The 24,616-nt window shown below is 39.8% G+C and overlaps 1 protein-coding gene across 2 annotated transcripts in view; it reads right to left on the bottom strand.

Moving 5' to 3' along the window:
* Positions 1-3,656: 3,656 nt before the first annotated feature.
* trim9 (tripartite motif containing 9) overlaps positions 3,657-24,616 on the bottom strand; it is a 43,957-nt gene continuing 22,997 nt past the window's right edge. Inside the window, exons 4-11 of one of the 2 annotated variants that reach the window (XM_034129032.1) lie at positions 16,751-16,861; positions 14,871-15,024; positions 13,990-14,135; positions 11,659-11,797; positions 8,644-8,682; positions 6,988-7,291; positions 6,188-6,350; positions 3,657-4,096 (exon numbers count right to left, since the gene is read on the bottom strand). In XM_034129032.1, the coding sequence (XP_033984923.1) occupies positions 4,019-4,096; positions 6,188-6,350; positions 6,988-7,291; positions 8,644-8,682; positions 11,659-11,797; positions 13,990-14,135; positions 14,871-15,024; positions 16,751-16,861 (1,134 nt within the window). In that variant the 3' untranslated portion in view covers positions 3,657-4,018. The remainder of the gene's footprint in view (positions 4,097-6,187; positions 6,351-6,987; positions 7,292-8,643; positions 8,683-11,658; positions 11,798-13,989; positions 14,136-14,870; positions 15,025-16,750; positions 16,862-24,616) is intronic. The other variant, XM_034129033.1, reaches the window with a different exon arrangement.

The raw sequence follows: 24,616 nt of genomic DNA, 5'->3' as shown, positions 1-24,616 counted from the left end.
ACACACACACACACACACACACACACACACACACACACACACACACACACACACACACACACACACACACACACACACACACACACACACACACACACACACACACACACACACACACACACACGTACATTTGGATATATAACACCCAGTGTCGCCCAGCGACTGTGTGCACGTTTTTTAATAATTCATAAAAGTTTGAAGTTTAAATAATCCCCAGGTCTATGTTTAATATCTTTGAAGTGTTTTTGGCTGCTTTGGAATAATAAATGTTACAATCACACACCTTTTAAATATCAGCACCCTCTTATGTTCAGAACAGGAACACACATTTATGTTATTTTTCAGTCAAAAATATAACTAGTTCACACAGAAAATGTTCCAGGAGAAGATCATTTGTGTTGTTAAGTAACATAATCATATGAATCCCTTTAATTATCTGAATTAAAGCCATTTTGTTTGTGATTCCTGGATTCTGAGGTTGTCTAATGTTGTGATAATGGCTGCTTTTGTATTTCCGTTATATTTACGTCCGGAGAAAAGGCCCTACCTATGATGCATAAATCAAGGCTTAAAAGGCCGTGCAGCTTTCTGAGCACTGCAGTTTGCACACATGCACGTATACTGAAAATGATATATTGTGCTTTACAATCAATATTTATCCTGGGAGAGATAAAATAAAAATGCTAGAGGATTTATAAAGTTAAGAAAGACACCTGACTGGGGACATTATGTCCATAACAAACACGGTTATTTTCTCCTCTTTGCCGATAGAAAAATAGCAGCAGGTGAAGTCAGGCATCACAGATGTTACAGTTCCTCTGCTGAAGCAATGATTTATTTTTTAGCAAAGTTTTAATAAATCTTGTGGGTATTGAAGAGGGGAAAAGGCACGCCCATGAAGCTTAAACACAGGAAAGCATTTTAATGTGTATGCTGGACATGTTCTGGAAGAGGATGTACCGGGGAATCTGTTACCTCAACCTGACCTCTGGACATTTTGAATTCAGGTCCCCACATTCATGCAGAATTATCTCGACAACTATTGGATGGATTTCCAAGACATTTAGCACAGATATTCATGGTTCCCAGAGGATGAGTCCTACAGACTTTTCTCATTGCTCTGTATTTTCTAATAGCAGCAACTGCAGGCAGCACTGCTAGATAACGAAGAAATAGGCGTAATAGTGTTTTGTTTATTTAAAGGACACCTACAAATCAACCCACTTAGAGGATAGGATAGAGCACATGTGTCAAACTCAAGGCCCGGGGGCCAAATCCGGCCCTTGGTGGATTTAATTTCGGCCCGCAGGATAATGTTTAATTACTATTAGATCTGGCCTGCCGGTATATTGCACGCACACCTTCACTCCATCCTGAGGAGTTCCTCAGCTCAGAGCCTGACCCCAAACATTGATGAACTTGCACCCAAGATGAGATGCCAAGTATCTGGCTTGAACTAGCATCACAGAGCAGCACACAGAGTTTACATGGATGTTTCCTTCTGCACTTTTTTTATTGAGACAACAGAGCATGTTTTTTGAAGCTGTTGGAAAAATGTAATCATGAGAAATGACTCCGGAAAAGCCATAAGAAATTAATGCAACCGATTTTGTAATGTTTAATGTTGTTTTTATAGGCAATAATTTAACCTTTGTTAGTTCCAGGTTTAATATGTGCAATAAATTCATTCAATAAACATTGAACCAGTCCGGCCCTCGACTAGTACCGATTTTTTTATTTTGGCCCACTGTGTATTTGAGTTTGAGGGACATGAGAAGAAATGACGAAACACAGACGTAGGATCATTATTTTTCCCTCTGTTATTTAATTTAAATGAGACATACAGTAGAAGATTAGATAATCTGCCAATTCAAGTGTCACATAATGGTTAAATTATCGTACATTTTGGCACCTTTTGCATTATTGAAAAGTAAAAATACCATAAATATCTGGCAAAGATGTCCCTTGTTCTGTTAAACATCTCAAAATGTACTTGTTTAGTTGGCACCAAATGTTGTTCATGACACCCAGAGGTCAGGTCCGCACTACAAGTCTAACCACAGGGTGTTAAAAAAGAATTCTAATTGAAGTTACGAGAGCCACAAGCTGGCTAGAAAGATAACATTCGCTAGCTAGTATAGCTTCCTGTATTTGTGCTAAACATGACTTTGCATTGCTCCATATTGTTTCCTGTTGAGGAGGCTGTTGCCCAAAACAACGTCCAGTACATCGTTCCCTTTCCTGGTTGCTTCAGCGGGACATAATCAGTTTGAGAACAAATTACAAACCACATTTTGTAATTTAAAGCGACAACATTAAGATTCTTCCCTTTCTGTAATAACTATACATTAAATAAAGAAACAATGATAAATTCTCATTGAAAAAACTCTGAACATCAATAACTTATTTAGCTATAAACCTCTCTGCATTTCAGTAACAGTATTACAAAACTACCAGGATTTAGTCACCTACAGTAAAAAAAAAGCAGAATGTAGCGCGGCGCTGTAGCACCTTATTGAAAGAGCTTCATCATAATTTACAACACACTTTAATGCACAAACCTGCCCGCTCTCATGATCATTACACAAAAAAAACCCTCCTGTAGTTTATTACAGACGATACAGAAGCTAAGCCACTAAGAGAAGCGCCTCGTGTGCACGGATGAGGATATGACAGTGATGCGGATCTCCCAGGGATCATTGCAGCAATACACCAAAGTTAATAAATGCTCCAACCAGCAACTCTGAAACTTTAAAGTATTTTAGAAAAATCCAAAGTTACCATATTTACTGCCAACTGTAACTTCATATTTAAAGTACAGACTTAATTATGATTAAAAGCTTAGGCCATTGCTGTTTTTAGCTTCTCTTATTTGGATTATTTGCTGCTTTTCTCAGTTTAATATCATATTGAATATCTTTGAATATTTATCATATCTACTTGGACTCTGGAACCTGGGATGCACATTTGTTAATATTTTCTGAAACAATCTGGAAAATAATCTGAAGGGTAATATATAATGAAAAGAGTCGCAACCAAATCAGATATATCAATATTCTCATCTAACACTTGGCAAGAAAGCAAATAGGAGCAATGTCCAACATATCTTATATTGCTTTAAAGGTCACCTATTATGCAAAATCCACTTCTTCATGTCTCTTCTACATCAACATGTGTCCCCTCTTCTTCATGTCTCTTCTACATCAACATGTGTCCCCTCTTCTTCATGTCTCTTCTACATCAACATGTGTCCCCTCTTCTTCATGTCTCTTCTACATCAACATGTGTCCCCTCTTCTTCATGTCTCTTCTTCATCAACATGTGTCCCCTCTGTGTAAAGAGACTCTGAAAGTTTCAGGAACAAAGATTCTCTCTCTTTTTGTCCTGATCCATTTATATAAAAACCTGTCTGAAAATGAGCTGATCAGATTTTGGCCACTTTGTGATGTCATAACGATGTTTTGGCTTGTGTAACCATTAGCCAATCACCAACCCCCCCCCCCACCTTATCACCTGAATCTCCTCCTAGAGCACCATTGTGTTCTTTGTAACCAAATCTCTCTCAGAGGGGCGTGGGGAGGGGCTCCTTATTTTCATCTAAAGTAACAGACAGAGAATCAGCACTTTGGAAACAGGGCTGAAACAGAGGGGATTATGGGATGCTGCAATGATCTGATTGGTGTTTGGAGCCAAACACTTCAGAGACATGTTTTGTATATATCTGAGACCTGTGATATATTGATGAAAAACAGTATAATAGGGGACCTTTAAGCGGTTATTATGATCACTGCACATATTTTGAAACAGGATTTTCTAACTAACTGTAACTCGACAGAACAGATTTCAAAGCACGGTGCATTTCAGAGCTGCAGTTTGTCCAAGTGTCCAAGGTTTATGCATGATAAAGGCATGGCTTTGGGCCTCCTACAGAGAGGAGGGGGGGGGGGGGTTATAGTTACTGACAGGCAGGATGAACCCTGGGAAATCCTGGAGAGTTTTCCCCCGCCGCGGTCAGTGTTCAGCAGGCCGAGTTGGCCGGATCTGCCTCCCCAGTGGTGTAGAAATCAGGGATGGGCAGACCAGTGTGCAGCGTGATCTGCAGAAAAACACATTTACATACAAAAAACTGCATATTTAACCATAACATTTGAAAAAACACAAATATTTTTCAATTACTGCTTACATTGTTTTGTTTTGAAGGGCCGATTATATTTATTCTAACAAGCATATCCTACTATGTGTTTTTAATTTATATGGTATGCAGTCGAGTGCAATGCTTTCCAGATTTTCAAAAGGTGATTTAAGGTCATGTTACTAACTCTGTCTGTTTGTGTCTGCAGATTTCTCTTAAATTCACCAAAAAATAGCATTACAACTAATTTGTCAGAAAACGTGTAATATAAAGTGTTAATGTCAGTAGTGAAGTGGGGGGGGTTTCATGGTGATATCTGCTTATTCCCCTGCAGTTTCTCAGCTGTAATATATGTCCAGCCTGCAGAGGGCGCTGCTGGATTATCTCTCAGTAAACAGAGCAATAAGACATTTAAAGCCATCACTGTTGTTGAGTCTTTGAAGCTTCCTCCTTCAAGCTTTAATCCTCTGTGTTTGTAAAACTGAAAAAGCAGTTTTAATGAATAATAACTGAACTCATAATCTAAGTTAAAAACTCTGCATCTGCCTGCAGCGTAAAGACGGCTCAAACAACCCTGCAGCTGTTTCTGCAGCTAATGGAGCGGTGCATGAATCAAAGCGTTCGGAAATCACTTGAATAATATATCCTCAGGTTATAAATACATTATGAATAGTTAAACGGTGGGAACTAGGAAGAGGACATGCCATAATGTGTTCTGATTGGTTTAAAGCCTTGATATGGTTTGGGTAAAAATCTAACTGACATTTTTAGGTCAATTGCAAAAAAATAAAATCATATTTTAAACAATAGTCAAAGAAAGGATTTGTTAACAATTGACAAAGATTGCTAACATTATTTGTATTAAATGTCTATTATACACACATATTTGACACCACATATACTTGCATATCAGATGTGTAATTAAGTCGATTATTTGTTTAAATCATTTAGAATCAGTAATATTTTTGTATATCAATTTGACATTGCTTAAAGGTCCCATGTCATGGCCATTTCTACTGATCATAATTCCATTGTTGAGGTCTACTAGAATAGATTTATATTGTGCAATGTTCCAAAATCACATTGGTTTCTCATACAGCATCTCTGTATAGTATGTGTATTCACTCTCTGTCCTTAACGGCTTGTTGGAGCTCCTGCCCCCCTTTCTCATGCAACATTTTTGTATTATTGTTTTACACGTTCGAAATAAATCTAATCAAATCAAAAAATATCTTTCCACCAACTTGATGGCAATCTGAGTAGAACATTTTCATCAAAATACATTTTAATATCAGTTAATGGCACAAATGGGTAAGCTTACTCATCTTAGCATAGGGTATGGAACTGGGGAAGCTAACAAGACACTAAAAGATCTTTTGCTGTTTTATATGGCTCTTTTCTTGGCTTGGACCAATGACTTCCTGTTGTTTTATCACCTCGGTGTTTGTTCATTTGGCTAGTTTTCCCCTCCATTTCCGCTATTAATGCAAAGCTAAGCTGACCCTCTTCAACTGCAGGAACTTTGACTGCAGCTACTACACAAAAACGAGACAATAAGGGGTGTATGTTAGGGATTATTTTTCTAAATTAACTACAGAATATAGTGTTGGGAAAATACTGAATGTCCTCTTCCAACATGAGAGCAACATGCTAACAAAGGTATCCCAACTGTAGCTGTGAACATGACAGGATGTATGATTACCTAGAAGAGCATCAGGACTGTTTGAGGCATATGATAGCTATGTGATTAACATGATGATTCAGCCTCTATGGAGAGAGACATATGACAAGCATGATCATTTCTGACGTGGAGCTAATCTGAAGTAAACATTGAATACTGCTTTCTATTCCTCCATCTTGTGACTGTGTAACTCCCTCTCTTGGATATCAGCATGTGAAGGACACTGTTCAGGAACTAGTTGATGCTCTGTATGTGATGACTACTTCCATTCTGGAGAGGATCAGAAATACATGGATCCTGAGATTGAAGCTCAAGCCGGGGACCAGGGAGATTTTTCCAACAGTAAGCATTTCAAATGAAATATGTCTCTGTACCTGTACGTTCCTGTTGAGGCTGATGGCGGGGTAGTAGACGCCCTCCAGGCCCTGGAAGGCGACCGGCCCCTGCTGCTCGTCGTTGATGAGGAAGATGAGGATCCCTCGGGTGAAGTCCATCAGGATTCCTATCGTGGCTCCTTTACTGATGCCGCCGTCCGTCCTAAACACACACAGACATGATGAAGTTGTTTACCTGTCAATGTCTTTACTTTAAGTTGTGTTTACCTGTTGGTGTGTGAGTTGTGTGTGTGTGTGTTTTACCTGTAGTTATTTACCTGTGTGTTTGTTTACCTGCTGGTGTGTGAGTTGTTGTGCATGAACAGGTTGGTGTTGTGGGGTGTGGGTGTGTGTGTGTGTGTGTGTGTGTGTGTGTGTGTGTGTGTGTTGTACCTGTTGGTGTGTGAGTTGTATGTGTGTGTGTGTGTGTGTGTGTGTTTACCTGTTGGTGTGTGAATTGTTGTGCATGAACAAGGACAGGTTGGTGGGGTGTGTGTGTTTGTGTGTGTGTGTTGTACCTGTTGGTGTGTGTGTGTGTGTGTGTGTGTGTGTGTGTTGTACCTGTTGGTGTGTGAGTTGTTTATGTGTGTTGTACCTGTTGGTGTGTGTGTTGTACCTGTTGGGGTGTGTGTGTGTGTGTGTGTGTGTGTGTGTGTGTGTGTGTGTGTGTGTATGTTGTACCTGTTGGTGTGTGAGTTGTATGTGTTGGTGTGTGAGTTGTATGTGTGTGTGTGTGTGTGTGTGTGTGTGTGTGTGTGTGTGTGTGTGTGTGTGTGTGTGTGTGTGTGTGTGTGTTGTACCTGTTGGTGTGTGAGTTGTTGTGCATGAACCAGGACCGGTTGTTGTCGACGTACATCGACCAGGCCTTGTCGTCCTTCCCCAGCATGACGTCCTTCAGCACGTCGCTACGGGCAACGCCGAACGCCGGGTCGGGGTGGTTGTCATAGCGATCGACCGTCATCTCCCAGTAGTGAACACCGCGCGACAACGCAGAATTACCCATAACCACCCTGTCATCGTAGCTGTTGCACGACACCGTCAGGTTGTCGTTGGACAGGATGATGTCCTGGTGGGCCGAGGCCGGGTCGAAGGTGAACCAGGAGACTACGCGCACGCACACACACACACACACACACACACACACACACACACACACACACACACACACACACACACACACACACACACACACACACACACACACACACACACACACACACACACACACACACACACACACACACACACACACACACACACACACACACACACACACACACACACACACACACACACACACACACACACACACACACACACACACACACACACACACACACACACACACACACACACACACACATTAGTGACATCACAACAGCTGATGACGACTGCACACTGCAGGTGAGATGAGGCTGGAGGTTAGATGAGGTGAGTTTCACTGTAAAAACTTCTTAAATGAATATTAAATATAAGACGAGATTAGATGACTTACTATAATTGTTATGGCTAATACATCTTAGCATTATACTCTATTACTCTATAACTTAACTTATTTATAATAAAATCACACCCGTGTCAGACAGTCTGCAAATATATCTGGCGTTTGTTTTCATCAGCTTGGAGACTCGACATTATATAATGTTATTAATAAATAGATTTTGAACTATATATTTGAATTATTTCTTATTATCTCTGTTATCATAAAAGGTCAGTTCACCCAAATGAAAAGAGGAAAACACGATTTAGCAGACCAAAATAAATATTTAATTGTGTTATTATGATTATTTGGTGAAAGCAAATGGAGCATTTCAGCACTTTTTTGCAGCATTTTGGACTTTTTGAAAAGTGATGTGTGCTAAATGTTTGCTTCCAGTTATCTTTATAGGATTATGATATGGTGATAGCTGGGAGGAGACCGAGGGGCAGACCCAGGACCAGGTGGAGGGACTTCATCTCTGCGAAAGAGAAGTTTGGGTCCCTCTGCTGGAACTGATACCTCCACGACCCGGTAGATGATGGATGGATATGTTACTAAAACAGATTCTGCGTCTGTTTACGCACTTTAAACATAATTTAACGCACATTCATTGCATGGCCTTGGTGGTGAGTAAAACCCTAACCACCTGCAGGGATACATATTTTCAGTTTGAATTATTCTTTGTAATTAGTTTGATCTGTTCACACACATCACAGGCTGAATCAGACGCTGATAACGGTGCAGACTGTCGGACTGTTATTAACATGTTATCCTCTACACACAGATATGGGGCTGCACAGGGGGGCTGTTTGCTCCACTTCCCTGTCACTGTGAGCAGTAACGTTTATAACACCGCTTTATTTCCCACAGGACAGAAAGATCTTTATTAACAGGAGCAGCAAACAGACCCTCTGCAGGGGGGAGGAGAACTGATGATGAGAGGGAGGGGGAGAGAGAGGAAGCAGGAGAGCCATACCTGAGCCTAGAGACTGAATATCACATGGAGGGAGTCCAGCTAGAAGAGGAGAGGAAGAGGGGGAGGAAGAGACGGAGGAAGAGCAGTGTAGCCGGGGAGCAAACGGTGAAGAGGAGGAGGAGGAGAAGTAAAAAAAAAAAGCAGGTAAACCAGCAGCAAACACTAAAGAGGCATGGGGGATTATTTTAAGTGTGAAGACAGGGGGCCAAAAGCGTCAGAGGCCCCTGAGACACAACCAGGAAGAAACTCAATCTGACTACAAAGAGACTGAAAACACAAAATGGGGCAAAACTGACACAGAATGACCCAAAAGAAAACAGAAAATGACTCATAACTGCAAATCAAGACACAAAATGAGAACAAAAATACAACAAAGAGACATATGATTACCAAAAAGGCACAAAAGAAACACAATGTGACACAAAATGACCAAAATAAAACCTCCAAAATGACCACAGAGTGACTTAAAATGACTATAGAGAGAACAAAGACTGCAAAAAGAGAAACTAAATGACCCAGAAATGTGACAAAATGATCACAGGGTGGCACAACATGTCCACATAGTATAATCTGTATAGTCTCTATATATATCTTAAACTTATAGAGAATACAATGTGTGTGTGTGTGTGTGTGTGTGTGTGTGTGTGTGTGTGTGTGTGTGTGTGTGTGTGTGTGTGTGTGTGTGTGTGTGTGTGTGTGTGTGTGCGTGTGTGTGCGTGTGCGTGTGCGTGTGCGTGTGTGTGTGTGTGTGTGTGGCCTAGCATTACTATACTTGTGGGGACCTAAATCTGTTTACACAGTCACGTGTGGGGACTGGCCTCCCTTATGGGGACAAAATGGAGGTCCCCATAACAATTAATTTTAGGGTGAAGACTTGGTTAGGTTTAGGGTTAGGCATGTGTTGGTTATGGTTAAGGTTAGGATAAGACTCCAGGAAATGCATGTAAGTCAATGTAATGTCCCCTGAAGTGATGTATACATGGTATGTGTGTGTGTGTGTGTGTGTGTGTGTGAGTGTGTGTGTGTGCGTCAAAGCTCAAACAGAATCCACTTCCTGCTGCTGCTGCTTCTTTTAAATCCTTGCAAGTAGAGAAGTTCACTTTATTTGACTTTAGTGTTAGATGAAAATGAAAGAGGGCGTTTGATGGCCCTCGTGTCTCTGAAAGACATAATTAAAAACTCAAAGTGCATATTTTCAAATCTGCCCAAATAACTTCTCTTTTCCCCAACATGTGTAAGAAGTGTTTCTGAAGATGGAGTCAGAAGCACTTTATTATTCAGTCAGGATTTATCAGATTTGAATGAACGCTGCACTCAGAAAGAGGAAGGAGAGTGAGCCGGGACCCTCGTCTGTGATCTGAAGTGATAAAGACGAATAACAACTATATTTGTATACGTTGTTAATTACCAGCAATTAAATACCTGCCAGTTGTTTGATCAAATTGGATTAATTAGGACATAAATCCAACATTATGTCAAAGAAGTCTATTAGACACATTTTGCATCATTAATGTGGAAGGCATTAAATAAAGCAACTAATTAATTGCTACTAATAATGATAGGAAATGGCTTGAATTAAAAAGTCAAATAATTACTATAAACATTTTTGACTAAGATCTATATTTTATAAATATTTAGCAAGCCGAACCCAATTCTTGTATTGGTTTTGAAAGATAAAAAAAAGTAATTTAGAAAATGATCCAGGTGTTTTTTAATTTGCCCTTTTAATATATGTTGCAGAAATATATTTGTCAGCGATCTCTGCTGGACAAACTGTGATACAGATCTTACATTGACATATATACAGTATCAGCCTCAGCCTCACTCTACTTCAGACTACTCTGAGATGGATGAAGTACTCAGATCTTGTACTTGAGTAAAAGTAGAAGTACTCAGATCTTGTACTTGAGTAAAAGTAGAAGTACTCAGATCTTGTACTTGAGTAAAAGTAGAAGTGCTCAGATCTTGTACTTGAGTAAAAGTAGAAGTACTCAGATCTTGTACTTGAGTATAAGTATAAGTACTCAGATCTTGTACTTGAGTATACTGTAAGTAGAAGTACTCAGATCTTGTACTTGAGTAAAAGTAGAAGTACTCAGATCTTGTACTTGAGTATAAGTATAAGTACTCAGATCTTGTACTTGAGTAAAAGTATAAGTACTCAGATCTTGTACTTGAGTAAAAGTAGAAGTACTCAGATATTGTACTTGAGTAAAAGTAGAAGTACTCAGATATTGTACTTGAGTATAAGTATAAGTACTCAGATCTTGTACTTGAGTAAAAGTAGAAGTACTCAGATCTTGTACTTGAGTAAAAGTAGAAGTACTCAGATCTTGTACTTGAGTAAAAGTAGAAGTGCTCAGATCTTGTACTTGAGTAAAAGTAGAAGTACTCAGATCTTGTACTTGAGTATAAGTATAAGTACTCAGATCTTGTACTTGAGTATACTGTAAGTAGAAGTACTCAGATCTTGTACTTGAGTAAAAGTAGAAGTACTCAGATCTTGTACTTGAGTATAAGTATAAGTACTCAGATCTTGTACTTGAGTAAAAGTATAAGTACTCAGATCTTGTACTTGAGTAAAAGTAGAAGTACTCAGATATTGTACTTGAGTAAAAGTAGAAGTACTCAGATCTTGTACTCTAGTAAAAGTATAAGTAGTCAGATCTTGTACTTGAGTAAAAGTACTCAGATCTTGTACTCTAGTAAAAGTAGAAGTACCAGAGTGTAGGAATACTCTGTTACAAGTAAAAGTCCTGCATTCAAAATGTTACTCAAGTAAAAGTCGTGAGTCTCTTTTCTTTTGGAAACTATCTCCAAATCCTGACTGAACGATAAGAAACAACGGAATTCAAAGTATTTCCTTAAAACATTTTAATATAATACTTAGAATTATAATACTTATAAATATGACTTAGAAGTATATATCTAGTATGAGGAGGAGATGATGCTTAACATACTATCAGAGATCTGCATCAGATTAATAAAGAAGTAGTATTTGATGTATTCACGTACTCTCGGAGGTCTGCATGACGAGGGTCTTGCTGTACTGGCCCAGCCCGCTGTTGTTGAACGCTTTCACCCGGGCTTTGTAGGTGCTGTTGAAGTGAAGCCCGTCCACCGTGCAGATGGTCTCCGTGCCCACGTACACTTCCTGTAACACACACACACACACACACACACACACACACACACACACACACACACACACACACACACACACACACACACACACACACACACACACACACACACACACACACACACACACACACACACACACACACACACACACACACACACACACACACACACACACACACACACACACACACACACACACACACACACACACACAGTTACAGAGACATGCAGTGTGCAGTGATGACACACACACAGAGTCTCTTCAGGATTTATTTTGTGAAACAGGAGAGTTTGTAGAGCAGAGAGTGGGAGAGGATCCCACACACTGTATAAATAGAGACGCAGACACACACACACACACACACACACACACACACACACACACACACACACACAACCTGACGAACTGTGTGTTGCAGCGTTGGAGAGCATCATGAGTCAGAGGAGGAGAGAAACTTGTTTTATGTTCACATTTGTTTTGGTGCTGTTTAGGTCAAACTAACCCGGTTACAGAAATAAAAGTCCCTCACACATATTCTCTTTAGGTCAATTCCCAACAGTGAAGTGAATGATTAATGTTTGCAAATATTCTCTGCTGAATCACGTTTCAATTTCCCTCTAAAGTAAAAATGTTTTATGATATACCAAGGTGCAGTGGAAACAGATAAGTTGCAGACCTCCGAGAGTGAGTGAGGCAGGGTCCTGCAGGATCAGAGCGTATATTTATCTTCTCAGGGGTCCGACATGTAATCCAAATACCCCGGGCCCCAACCTTCTGGACACACACAGAGAGGCCCCCGGCTCTTTGTTACATAGAAACTTGAAACCCCATGAACAATAACGGTATATCAATGGTGGAGGATATTTAAACCGTAAAGCTCCTCCTGCAGAACGGAGGGGCCGTTCACTCTTTGGAAACTGATCTGAGGGGTCTATAGAATCCTTTATCATCTATCCTGCTGATGTTCAGGTGTATATCAGTATGTAGTGTCTCTACTTTAAAGAGTCCTCTCCTGCTGATGTTCAGGTGTATATCAGTATGTAGTGTCTCTACTTTAAAGAGTCCTCTCCTGCTGATGTTCAGGTGTATATCAGTATGTAGTGTCTCTACTTTAAAGAGTCCTCTCCTGCTGATGTTCAGGTGTATATCAGTATGTAGTGTCTCTACTTTAAAGAGTCCTCTCCTGCTGATGTTCAGGTGTATATCAGTATGTAGTGTCTCTACTTTAAAGAGTCCTCTCCTGCTGATGTTCAGGTGTATATCAGTATGTAGTGTCTCTACTTTAAAGAGTCCTCTCCTGCTGATGTTCAGGTGTATATCAGTATGTAGTGTCTCTACTTTAAAGAGTCCTCTCCTGCTGATGTTCAGGTGTATATCAGTATGTAGTGTCTCTACTTTAAAGAGTCCTCTCCTGCTGATGTTCAGGTGTATATCAGTATGTAGTGTCTCTACTTTAAAGAGTCCTCTCCTGCTGATGTTCAGGTGTATATCAGTATGTAGTGTCTCTACTTTAAAGAGTCCTCTCCTGCTGATGTTCAGGTGTATATCAGTATGTAGTGTCTCTACTTTAAAGAGTCCTCTCCTGCTGATGTTCAGGTGTATATCAGTATGTAGTGTCTCTACTTTAAAGAGTCCTCTCCTGCTGATGTTCAGGTGTATATCAGTATGTAGTGTCTCTACTTTAAAGAGTCCTCTCCTGCTGATGTTCAGGTGTATATCAGTATGTAGTGTCTCTACTTTAAAGAGTCATCTCCTGCTGATGTTCAGGTGTATATCAGTATGTAGTGTCCCTAGTGTAGAGTCCTCTCCTACATAAATATACTGTATATGAGGTTATATCCAAAGACTGTATAGATATGGTCGAACATATAACCAGTCAGATGCATTGTGGGATTTCAGACACAAAGCATTCCTCCCGCTGGTGGAGCTGGTGCCCCCCCAACACTGAATAAAGGAGTCTTTTTTGAAGTATTTCTGTGAAGGTGAGTTATTACTGTAACTGGTCCTCTCTATTTGTCCTGTAATCTAAATGGAAATGCAGCACAGCCCCCCCACGGACTAATAAATGTAATGTCTCCTGTTAAAGAGAGTGTGTGTGTGTGTGTATGTGTATGTGTATGTGTGTGTATGTGTGTGTGTGTGTGTGTGTGTGTGTGTGTGTGTGTGTGTGTGTGTGTGTGTGTGTGTGTGTGTTCACGTACCCTGAAGTGCCCCATGTTTCCGTCGTCGAGCTCCAGGATGTAACCGTCCACGGCGATGGTGGACAGCGGCGGTTGTTTCCATGACAACGTGGCGCTGTTGTTCTGCGTGCAGCACTCCTCCAGCTGCAGCATGGGGGCCGCCGGGACTGATGGGAAATAATAAAACATCATATTACTGCACCGGGAGGAATACAAATCATATAATAAGGACCATTTTGAGGTAGCCTACCAGAGGTTGCATCTTGTAAGCCATGCATCACCTTCAGAGAGAATTTAATGGTGTGTTTTACTGCAAATGTTTAAACCATTTTCCATTTTAATTATCACATGTTATGCTTTTGTTATTTTCATTTTAATTTTGTCATTGCATTTTTTTACATTTTATTTTGTTGGTTTGACAAAGCATATTTTAAGGGTGTAAATTAAATGAATTTTTTTGATCAATTTAGGATTTCAATGTCATTTAATATTTAATCATGTTAGATAATTTAAAAGAAATGTATAATAATAATTAAAAAAATTAATACATTTAAAATTCAATAGAAAAAAACAGAAAAAAATGTTTGAAAAATAATAATAATAATAATAATAATAATAATAATAATAATAATAATAATAATAATAATAATAATAATAATAATAATAATAATAAATCAAAACAGAAATTGAAAAATTATTAAAAATGTGAAAATAAAAAAAGAAATAATAAAAAACACATGTAAAAGACACAGCTGCAAAAAACAATTGTCATCACAGGTAATATAACATCCCCACTCAGACAGACATATACATACACCCCCCCCCCCCCCCCCCCCCCAACCGAACACACAGTCAAACAGTCATGTATTTACCTGTTTCTGTCTGAACCCCCCTCCTCTCACCTTTCATCTGCACAAAGTCCAGCTGGTGGATGGTCTGCAGGAGGGGGCTGCTGTCCAGAGTCAGGTCGAAGTCGCTGTTCATGCGGGGGGTGAGGGTTCCCTTCCCCCACTGCCCCTCCGTCATGTGCACCCTCCGGATCAGAGCGTCCGAGATCTGAACACAACAACAAATCAATTCATTCACATCAATACAAACACCCTGTAGAATAGAATAGAATTGGAGGAATGAAACCCTCTTTAATGGTCACATATGCACAGAGGTGGGAAGTACAAATACTTCGTTACAGTACATGTTTCTAGTATCAGTACTTTACTCCACTACTTATTTTTCTGACGACTTTTTACTTTGACTTCTTACATTTTGAACACAAATACCTGTACTTTCTACTTCTCACATTTTGAACCCAAATACCTGTACTTTCTACTTCTTACATGGTTGAACACAAATACCTGTACTTTCTACTTCTTACATGTTGAACACAAATACCTGTACTTTCTACTTCTTACATGTTGAACACAAATACCTGTACTTTCTACTTCTTACATGTTGAACACAAATACCTGTACTTTCTACTTCTTACATGTTGAACCCAAATACCTGTACTTTCTACTTCTTACATTTTGAACACAAATACCTGTACTTTCTACTTCTTACATGTTGAACACAAATACCTGTACTTTCTACTTCTTACATGTTGAACACAAATACCTGTAACTTTCTACTTCTTACATGTTGAAACTCAGATACCTGTACTTTCTACTTCCTTACATTTTGAACACAAATACCTGTACTTTCTACTTCTTTACATTTTGAACACAAATACCTGTACTTTCTACTTCTTACATTTTGAACACAAATACCTGTACTTTCTACTTCTTACATGTTGAACACTAATACCTGTACTTTCTACTTCTTACATGTTGAACATCAAAACCTGTACTTTACTTCTACAGGTTGAACTCAATACCTTTACTTTACTAATGTGAACACAAACACCTGTACTTTCTACTTCTTACATTTTGAACACAAATACCTGTACTTTCTACTTCTTACATTTTGAACACAAATACCTGTACTTTCTACTTCTTGCATTTTGAACACTAATACCCGGTACTTTCTACTTCTTACATTTTGAACACAAATACCTGTACTTTCTACTTCTTACATTTTGAACACAAATACCTGTACTTTCTACTTCTTACATGTTGAACACAAATACCTGTACTTTCTACTTCTCACATTTGAACCCAAATACCTGTACTTTCTACTTCTTACATTTTGAACACAAATACCTGTACTTTCTACTTCTTACATGTTGAACACAAATACCTGTACTTTCTACTTCTCACATTTCCCAAACAGGCTGGTTCCTTTAGTTTGAATGTGTGTTTGGTGGCGTGATCATTATTATTTAGAGTCATTGCGTGCCTATTGATTTGAACACGATCCGTGTATCCATCATTTCCTGGTCTTCTCTAAAGAAGAGGGACCAATGAAAACGTTGTCATGTTGCCGTTGTTCAGCATGGAAACATTCATTAGCTAACAATGACATTATTGTTCTATTAATATAAAGGGAGGTCAGGTACTCTTTAAAACAGCTGCTAGTTATGGGTACTTTTTACTGAAGTACATTTCAAAGCCTCTTTACTTTTACTTGAGTAAAGAAGATTAGTCAGTACTTCTACTTTTACCAGAGTATTTTTAAACACGAGTATCTGTACTTCTACTTGAGTAAAGGATGTGTGTACTTTTGCCATCTCATAGCACACACAGTGAAATGTGTTCTCTGCTTTTTACCCATCCTAGTACTAGGAGCAGTGGGAGTGGGGGTTGTCCGGTGCCTTGCTCAAGGGCACCTCACTGGCAGTGTGTGTTACCTGCAGGAATCCACTGGGGTCGTTCTCCTTGATGACCTCCAGGCAGTACTCCATCAGGCCGGTGGTCTGACGCAGCTTCACCGTGCAGTGGGAGATCTGATCCCGCACCACCTGCAGGAAACACACAAATAACCACGGATGGTGTTAGGAAAAGATTAGGAAAATACACGAGGGATTCACGTTCTGCTCACAACAAGCACACAGAAGATAATCACAAGTTAATCACTCTTTCCTTTAATCACTCCGGTGTGCAACATGGGTCAAATGCACAAAGGAGAGGATAATAAATAGGGCAGAAGATGAGTGGGAAAACTGGAGATGCCTTCATTAAATAAATGATTTCCCATGCATGAACTTTTCATGGTTGCGAGTTTGCAAATTTGGATTTTCCCTTTTTTTTTTAATGACTATTGTTTGTAATTATGATTTAATATATTATTTATGTAAATGTTGGTTAGACAACGAATCTAAATCGTAATCTGAATGTCTTATTTATCCCAAGGTAAATGGGGTTTCCATGACGGTTTTAAAATAAAATAAAAAAGTGCGATAATAACTTTATGAATAATAATAAAGAAAAAAATAATAATAATAATACAAATTAAAATAAATACAACAACAAATAATAATACGAATAATAATAACTTATCTAAATAAATTGTGAAGCTGTCACTTAGGGCTCTGGGTATTGGTAAAATAAATAAAAAATAATATAATTAATAATATATAAATACAATTGAATACATTTAATCAATACATCAAAATTAAATGACAGTATAATGAAATGAGAGTAAATATGAACAAGGTTGCAGAACTATTGATGAATGAGGCAGAAAAGCGGAGTGGAGGAGAAATATGGACACAGAGAGAAGAGTCAAATATGAGTGAATAAAAGATGGAGGATGCAGAGTAAGAGATGAAAGAGGCTGTTGAAGCATGAAGAGAGAAGGAGACCTGCAGGGACACCAACAGTGAGATCAGCAGCCGGAGAGTCAGAGATTTACTCTTCCTCTCGTGCTCAGACTGAGGAGGACGAGGAGGAAGAGGAGGCTGATCTGTTACTGACGTGGCCGGAGGGAAAGTGACATTTTGTTTTTCACACGAGTGGTGAAGCTGTGAGCATCACCACGTACATCAGAGAGGCTTCTGTGCAGCAGCAGCAGCAGCAAAAAAGAAACATGAACGCAGTTTTGAATTCTCCTCAGAAGAAAAACCCCGTTAATAAATCAGTTTTTATTTCACCCCTCTCACTATTTATGACCTACACTCCTAAGTGTGCAATACAAATTAATTATTAATATCTTTAAATAAATACTAATACCCAATGGATATATTACAATATACACATTTTTACATATTTATTTGTATTACATTTTGTGGTAAAATACGTTACATTTTTCCTGTATATTTGTATTTGATGTATACATATTGACTTTAGTGTTATTATTTAATGTATTGTCAAATAAAGAAACTGTCCAAAAAACTATTTTCCTCGAGCTAAATAATAATATATTTGTTATTATTTACATATTTTGTTTACATATTTATTGTTTTTATATATTTAAGTACAACATGTGCATTTTTACACATTTAATTTCATATGGTTTTGAAATATTTGTATTTTAGTTTATTTTTATTATTTAATTTAATTTAACTGTGTGATTTTTAATTTATATTTAATTGTATTAAATGTTATTGTTACATTTTTATTTTAAGTTATTTGTATTTAATTTAAAGTGGACCTATTATGCTATATTGGAAACATATATTGTAGGGCCATACCTATACAAAACATGTCTGTGAAGTCTTTTGCTTAAAATACCAAACAGTTCCCCCATTGTAGCCATGCCTCATACTGCTCATACCCCTCTATTCCAGCCCTGTTAGAGAAACGCGGATTTTGGGTCCTTAGCTTGAAAAAAAAAAAATAGGAGGTGGAGCTAATGCCTGATCAGAATTCTACCGGAGATAAAGTTAAATTCTGCTGTGATAAAACGCCATCCTGTTCTAAACCACATCAAGGATTATTTCTGAAACAGTATGGAGCTCAAATGCTTTTTCTCTTACGGGTTTATCACAAGGTGAGTTCCTTTTTTTATTTCCTGCTTTTTAAACACATGTGCTCTCCAGTACAGGTTAGCTCTGAGTGTTAGCGACATGCTAATGTAAACAAAGACAAGATTACGTCCAAAACACGTCAGGCATTGTTTCTGATAGCAACTTTCTGTGGGTCCACCATCCGTAATATCGGCAGCAAATCTGGATCAGCTCGTTGTACCCCCGGTTTTAAAAGATTTGGGTACGGAGGAAAAGAGAGAGGGTTTTATTTTCTGACGCTGCGTGAGTTCCCCGACACACCGGGGACACATAGTTATGTATAAAAGACATCAAAAAGTGCATTTTGCATGATAGGTCCCCTTTAATGTTATTCATTTTATGTTATCTTATAAATCCCAATTTCCCCTTGGGGCAAATACAGTATTCTGATAACATCATCATAAATGTTACATTCTTTTTTATTTGATGTATTTAATTTAATCCTGCACTTTTTCATTTCTTTAGTCCTATATCTTAATTATACTGGATGTGACACTGTCTTTGAATCTGCAAGCGGTGGAGCAGACAGAAGGACAATAAAAGACTTGAATCTTGAATCCTAAACCCTCCTTTCTGAACATGCATCAACGTCTTTCCTAGATTTCTTTTGTGTTGCATCTTTGACAGATTTGGGAGATCCTCGGCACTCCTGATGTCCGCAGAGCTCCATCGCCTCGGAGAGAGATTATAAAGCGGGGGTGCTGGAGCTGGACTGAGGGTTGCTAGGAAACAGAAACTTCACTGTTGCTATCGGAGAGGAGAATCCTGTCTGCAGACGGACAGGAAACAGGAAGGAGATTTACTGACGGCTGCAGGCAGCAGAGTGAAATACTGCGCCACAGAACCGTTAACCATGGAGGGCGTCGTTAGGCAGAGCGCTATCTGAATTTATTATCACATTCATAATCAACCCCATTTATACATGTTTATATGTTTTTTTCTACTTAAATGTATCTTTCATTCGAGTATGATTTAAAACTTTTTAGACATATTTGTTTAATTTATTATTTAAATTGAAGTACATTAATATGCATGTGAATGTGATTGATTTTAATTACGTAATTGTGTTTGTACTACAACATATCAATAAAAAAAATCGAATGAAAATCGAGACATATTAGGTTGAACAAATATGATCACTATGTCTAAATCAAATTGTAGGAGATGTGCAGTTGTGGTAGTATTGTGCAGAAAGATGAAACGATTGTCATTAACCCCCATTGGCACTAAGACGATGTGACCTGAAATGAACCACAACGATGTGATGCTGTGATCAATCAGCTGCAGGCGGCTCCTCTCTGTTTAACAATCACTGTGTCCTCTCCACGCAGCTGAAATCACAATCTCCAAATTCATCGAGGATGATTCCTGTGCCGACAACTTTATCTCGTCCTCCTCCCTTTTCCCTTTCCTCTCGAACGCCCGCTGCATCCTGAGCAGCTCCTCTCTGCAGCTCCTGAAACCTGCTTTAACCCGTAAGAACCCGGACCCAGTTCTACTTTGGGGGAAATTAAGGGGAACATCATTTAGACTAAATAGACCACCTAGAACACATTTCTGACAAGTAACCCCCCTTTACATTACATTACATTACGTGTTACATGTTAGATGCTTTTATCCAAAGCGACTTACATACTCAATACTGTGGACAATCCCCACAGGAGCAATTTGGGGTGAAGTGTCTTGCCCAGAGACACAACGACATGCTGACTGCAGTGGGACTCAAACTTGCTATCCCCTGATTCGAAGTCCAGCACACTAACCACTGAGCCACAGCCTCCTACAAATAGCCTCCCCTTGTCTCAAATATCAATGAAAAGTGACTTATACAGTATGTCACTTTGGGCTTTAATGGTAAAGTAACTCCTATTTATAACTTATTTTTTGGGTTAAATTAGTTTGAACATTCTTTGAATTGAAGAATAAAGAATATATGAACTAAATATAATTGAATCAGCTAAATTAACTGAGCAGATCATAGTCATATTTATAGTTGTGCATATATGTCACTTTGGGTTTACTGTGAAAGTTTAGGGTCAAAGTCCCGATCGGTGTCACAGCGATGTTTGTCTCATTTGTTTCATATCAATTTGATCAATACACGTTTCCACAACAGGTTAAATGTAATAAAGGACATGTTATGTAGGCATTTTAATTCTTAAATGGCTTGAATTTTACCTTTAGCAACAACAAAAAAGCTTTTGAAATGTAGCTCGTTCTGTCACATGTGTTAGCCTGGCACATGGACATCTTGGACATGTTGTTATGGGAACACAAAGTCACATGACCTGGCCCATGACCAGAGTTGGGTGTAATAATATTACTTTTGTCGGTAACGGAGTAGTGTAGCGCGTTACTTTTATAATTCAGTAATCACACTACAGTTACTAACATTGCCCCGACACGCGTTACTTCGTTACTTTTATAAAATCAGTCATAATCACACTGACAGACAAGAGGGGTTTCCGCCGCAGGTTTATATGTACGTAATCTGCGCGACTTGCGCGTCCACATCTCCACGTGCAGTGCTGCATAAACATGGCTGAGTCAGCGATAACTTTCGAGGGGTGGAGGTATGCCCATTATTTTGAGTTCGTCCGAAGAATAGACAGGAATGTGACGGTGAGGTGCAAACTGTGTCCAGGCCAGAAGCTGTTATACACTGCTGCAAACACCACGTCAAACCTCAACAAACACCTGCAAAGAACACATGCTAAGGTGAAGCTAATAGCTAAGGACCCCCGAACCCAGAGTGAGGATGTTGTGAGTGCGCCGCCGCCGACTCCGAAGCAGCACAAATTAGAATTTGGAGGACCGGTAACCAAAGCAGAGATGGACAGGCTTGTAGCATCCTTCATAGTAGAGGTAATGTTGCCCATTTGCACAGTGGAATCACCATCGCATCGTTCAGAGATATACTGCGCAAAATACAGATAGCAGGAGACAGAGGACAGCCATGGTCAGAGCTATCTGGATCAGTCTTATGCGACAATGGAAACTGAACTAAAGAGAACATTTGAAACTTTAGCAGTCTGCGTGATCTGCCTGTAGGGAGGGGCGGGCCGGCCCTGCGAGTAAAGTAACGAGTAAAGTAGCGAGTAAAGTAACGAGTTACTTTATGTAGAGAGTAACGAAGTAGTGTAATATATTACTTTTTTTTAAAGTAATATGTAATATGTAATATATTACTTTCTTTTAGTAACGACCCCATCTCTGCCCATGACCCACCAGACTGTTCAGGGTCACTTAGGGACTTCATGAGATAAAAACAAGGCTAAAGCTGAATAAGGAACTTTCCAGAACATTTAAAGGTCATGTGACACCTGTGTCGCGGTGGGTCCTAATGGGTTCTAAATCAGCCTCCGAATATAAATAATCTGACGAAGGTGACGCTCAGCAGATAATCATCAGCGTGCAGCATTCATTCACCTGGAGGGAACAGCAGTGTGAGGAAAGGAAGCATCTTTAGAGAGGAGATGTGGGAGTAATGAATGAAGAGAGAGAGAGAGGTGAGAGGAGGAAAAAACCCAACGCCACACAAACAACCGCAGACAGCGAGACACAATGTTATTATTCAGGTTAGGAAAAGCAGGTTTAACCGACATGACGATATCCAAGGCACCAGGTGATCGTTTTATCATCACACTCATTAAAACATGTTAGTCCTCTTGTTGCAAAAGGAGCTTTTTATTTAGCAAAATGCCATTACTGCTGTCTTTGGCATCTCCAAGCTACGGTGGGCGAGAGGGGCTAACGTGCTACAACGGCCCAAAACATTTCAACTAGGATACACGCGCTGCAGCTTCAGAAACTATGCATAAAAAGTGACGCACACAGCTGGGAGACCAGGGGACACTAAAGAGTGACGCACACAGCTGGGAGACCAGGGGACACTAAAAAGTGACGCACACAGCTGGGAGACCAGGGGACACTAAAAAGTGACGCACACAGCTGGGAGACCAGGGGACACTAAAGAGTGACGCACACAGCTGGGAGACCAGGGGACACTAAAAAGTGACGCACACAGCTGGAGGCCAGGCGACACTAAAGAGTGACGCACACAGCTGGGAGACCAGGGGACACTAAAAAGTGACGCACACAACTGGGAGACAAGGGGACACTAAAGAGTGACGCACACAGCTGGGAGACAAGGGGACACTAAAAAGTGACACACACAGCTGGGAGACCAGGGGACACTAAAGAGTGACGCACACAGCTGGGAGACCAGGGGACACTAAAAAGTGCCACACACAGCTGGGAGACCAGGGGACACTAAAGAGTGACGCACACAGCTGGGAGACCAGGGGACACTAAAAAGTGACGCACACAGCTGGGAGACAAGGGGACACTAAAGAGTGACGCACACAGCTGGGAGACAAGGGGACACTAAAAAGTGACGCACACAACTGGGAGACAAGGGGACACTAAAGAGTGACACACACAGCTGGGAGACAAGGGGACACTAAAGAGTGACGCACACAGCTGGGAGACAAGGGGACACTAAAGAGTGGCGCACACAACTGGGAGACAAGTGGACACTAAAGAGTGACGCACACAACTGGGAGACAAGGGGACACTAAAGAGTGGCGCACACAACTGGGAGACAAGTGGACACTAAAGAGTGGCGCACACAGCTGGGAGACCAGGGGACACTAAAGAGTGACGCACACAGCTGGGAGACATGGGGACACTAAAGAGTGACGCACACAGCTGGGAGACCAGGGGACACTAAAAAGTGACGCACACAACTGGGAGACAAGGGGACACTAAAGAGTGGCGCACACAACTGGGAGACAAGGGGACACTAAAGAGTGACGCACACAGCTGGGAGACAAAATGGTTAAAACTTTTGCAGCATCACTGTCTGCAGCCGTGCATGGCAGGTTACTGCCAGGAGGAGCTGCCTGTGTGAATAAATGACCTCCTTCTCTGTTTCTGTTGGAGTTACCAGGACACTGCGGCACTGTGACTGCAGACTGTAACCCAACATAACCTTTACAGTCAGACAGCAGCATGCATTACATCTGAGACGGAGAAGATTCAACGATACTGACAAGAAGAGAGAGAAGAAGAGAGAGGTGAGGAAAGGGCGAGTAGTAAGGGAGGAGAGGATGCAGATGAAAGGGAAATGCAAGAGGGATGAATAAAGGGATTTAAATCCACTTCCTGTATGCTTCACGCTACAGTGACGATCACAGGAAGTGACAGGTGCCACTTCCTGTGACGCTCAGCGAGCATCAGGGAGCTTCCTGTTAGCCATCAATGTCTCTCAAAGTAAATGCATCAGAAAATGACCTTAAAGACATGAAATGGTAAACAATAAATGAATATGGACATGGTAGCAACCTGTCAATCAAAAGGTAGCCCCGCCCTAAAGCACACACTGCTTCATCCTAGGGCTGTGCGATTATGGCAAAAATCATAATCACGATTATTTTGGTCAATAATTGATATCACGATTATTAAATACGATTATTCATTGACTTTGAAAACATCCATTTATTGAACTTTTAAATACAAATAATAATTTGAACAGTATATTTTTAACTGTTGATTACCCTGAACGTATAATTCAACTGAAAAACCAATACAAAAATAAATTAAATAAATGATACATTTAAATAAATAATATCAAAATAATAAATACCAATAAACAAGATCAACAAATATTTTGGAGCGCACTTCAACAAGCTACTAAACATATATAAATATGATAAATACAAATAAATTAGATCAAATATGTTGCAGTGCAGTCACAACCTAGCAAAG

This window comes from Trematomus bernacchii, unplaced genomic scaffold, assembly GCF_902827165.1.
Source record: "Trematomus bernacchii unplaced genomic scaffold, fTreBer1.1, whole genome shotgun sequence".
Taxonomy (NCBI): domain Eukaryota; kingdom Metazoa; phylum Chordata; class Actinopteri; order Perciformes; family Nototheniidae; genus Trematomus; species Trematomus bernacchii.
Note: the sequence above shows the minus strand (reverse complement) of the source record. Positions and strands in the feature narration are given on the sequence as shown.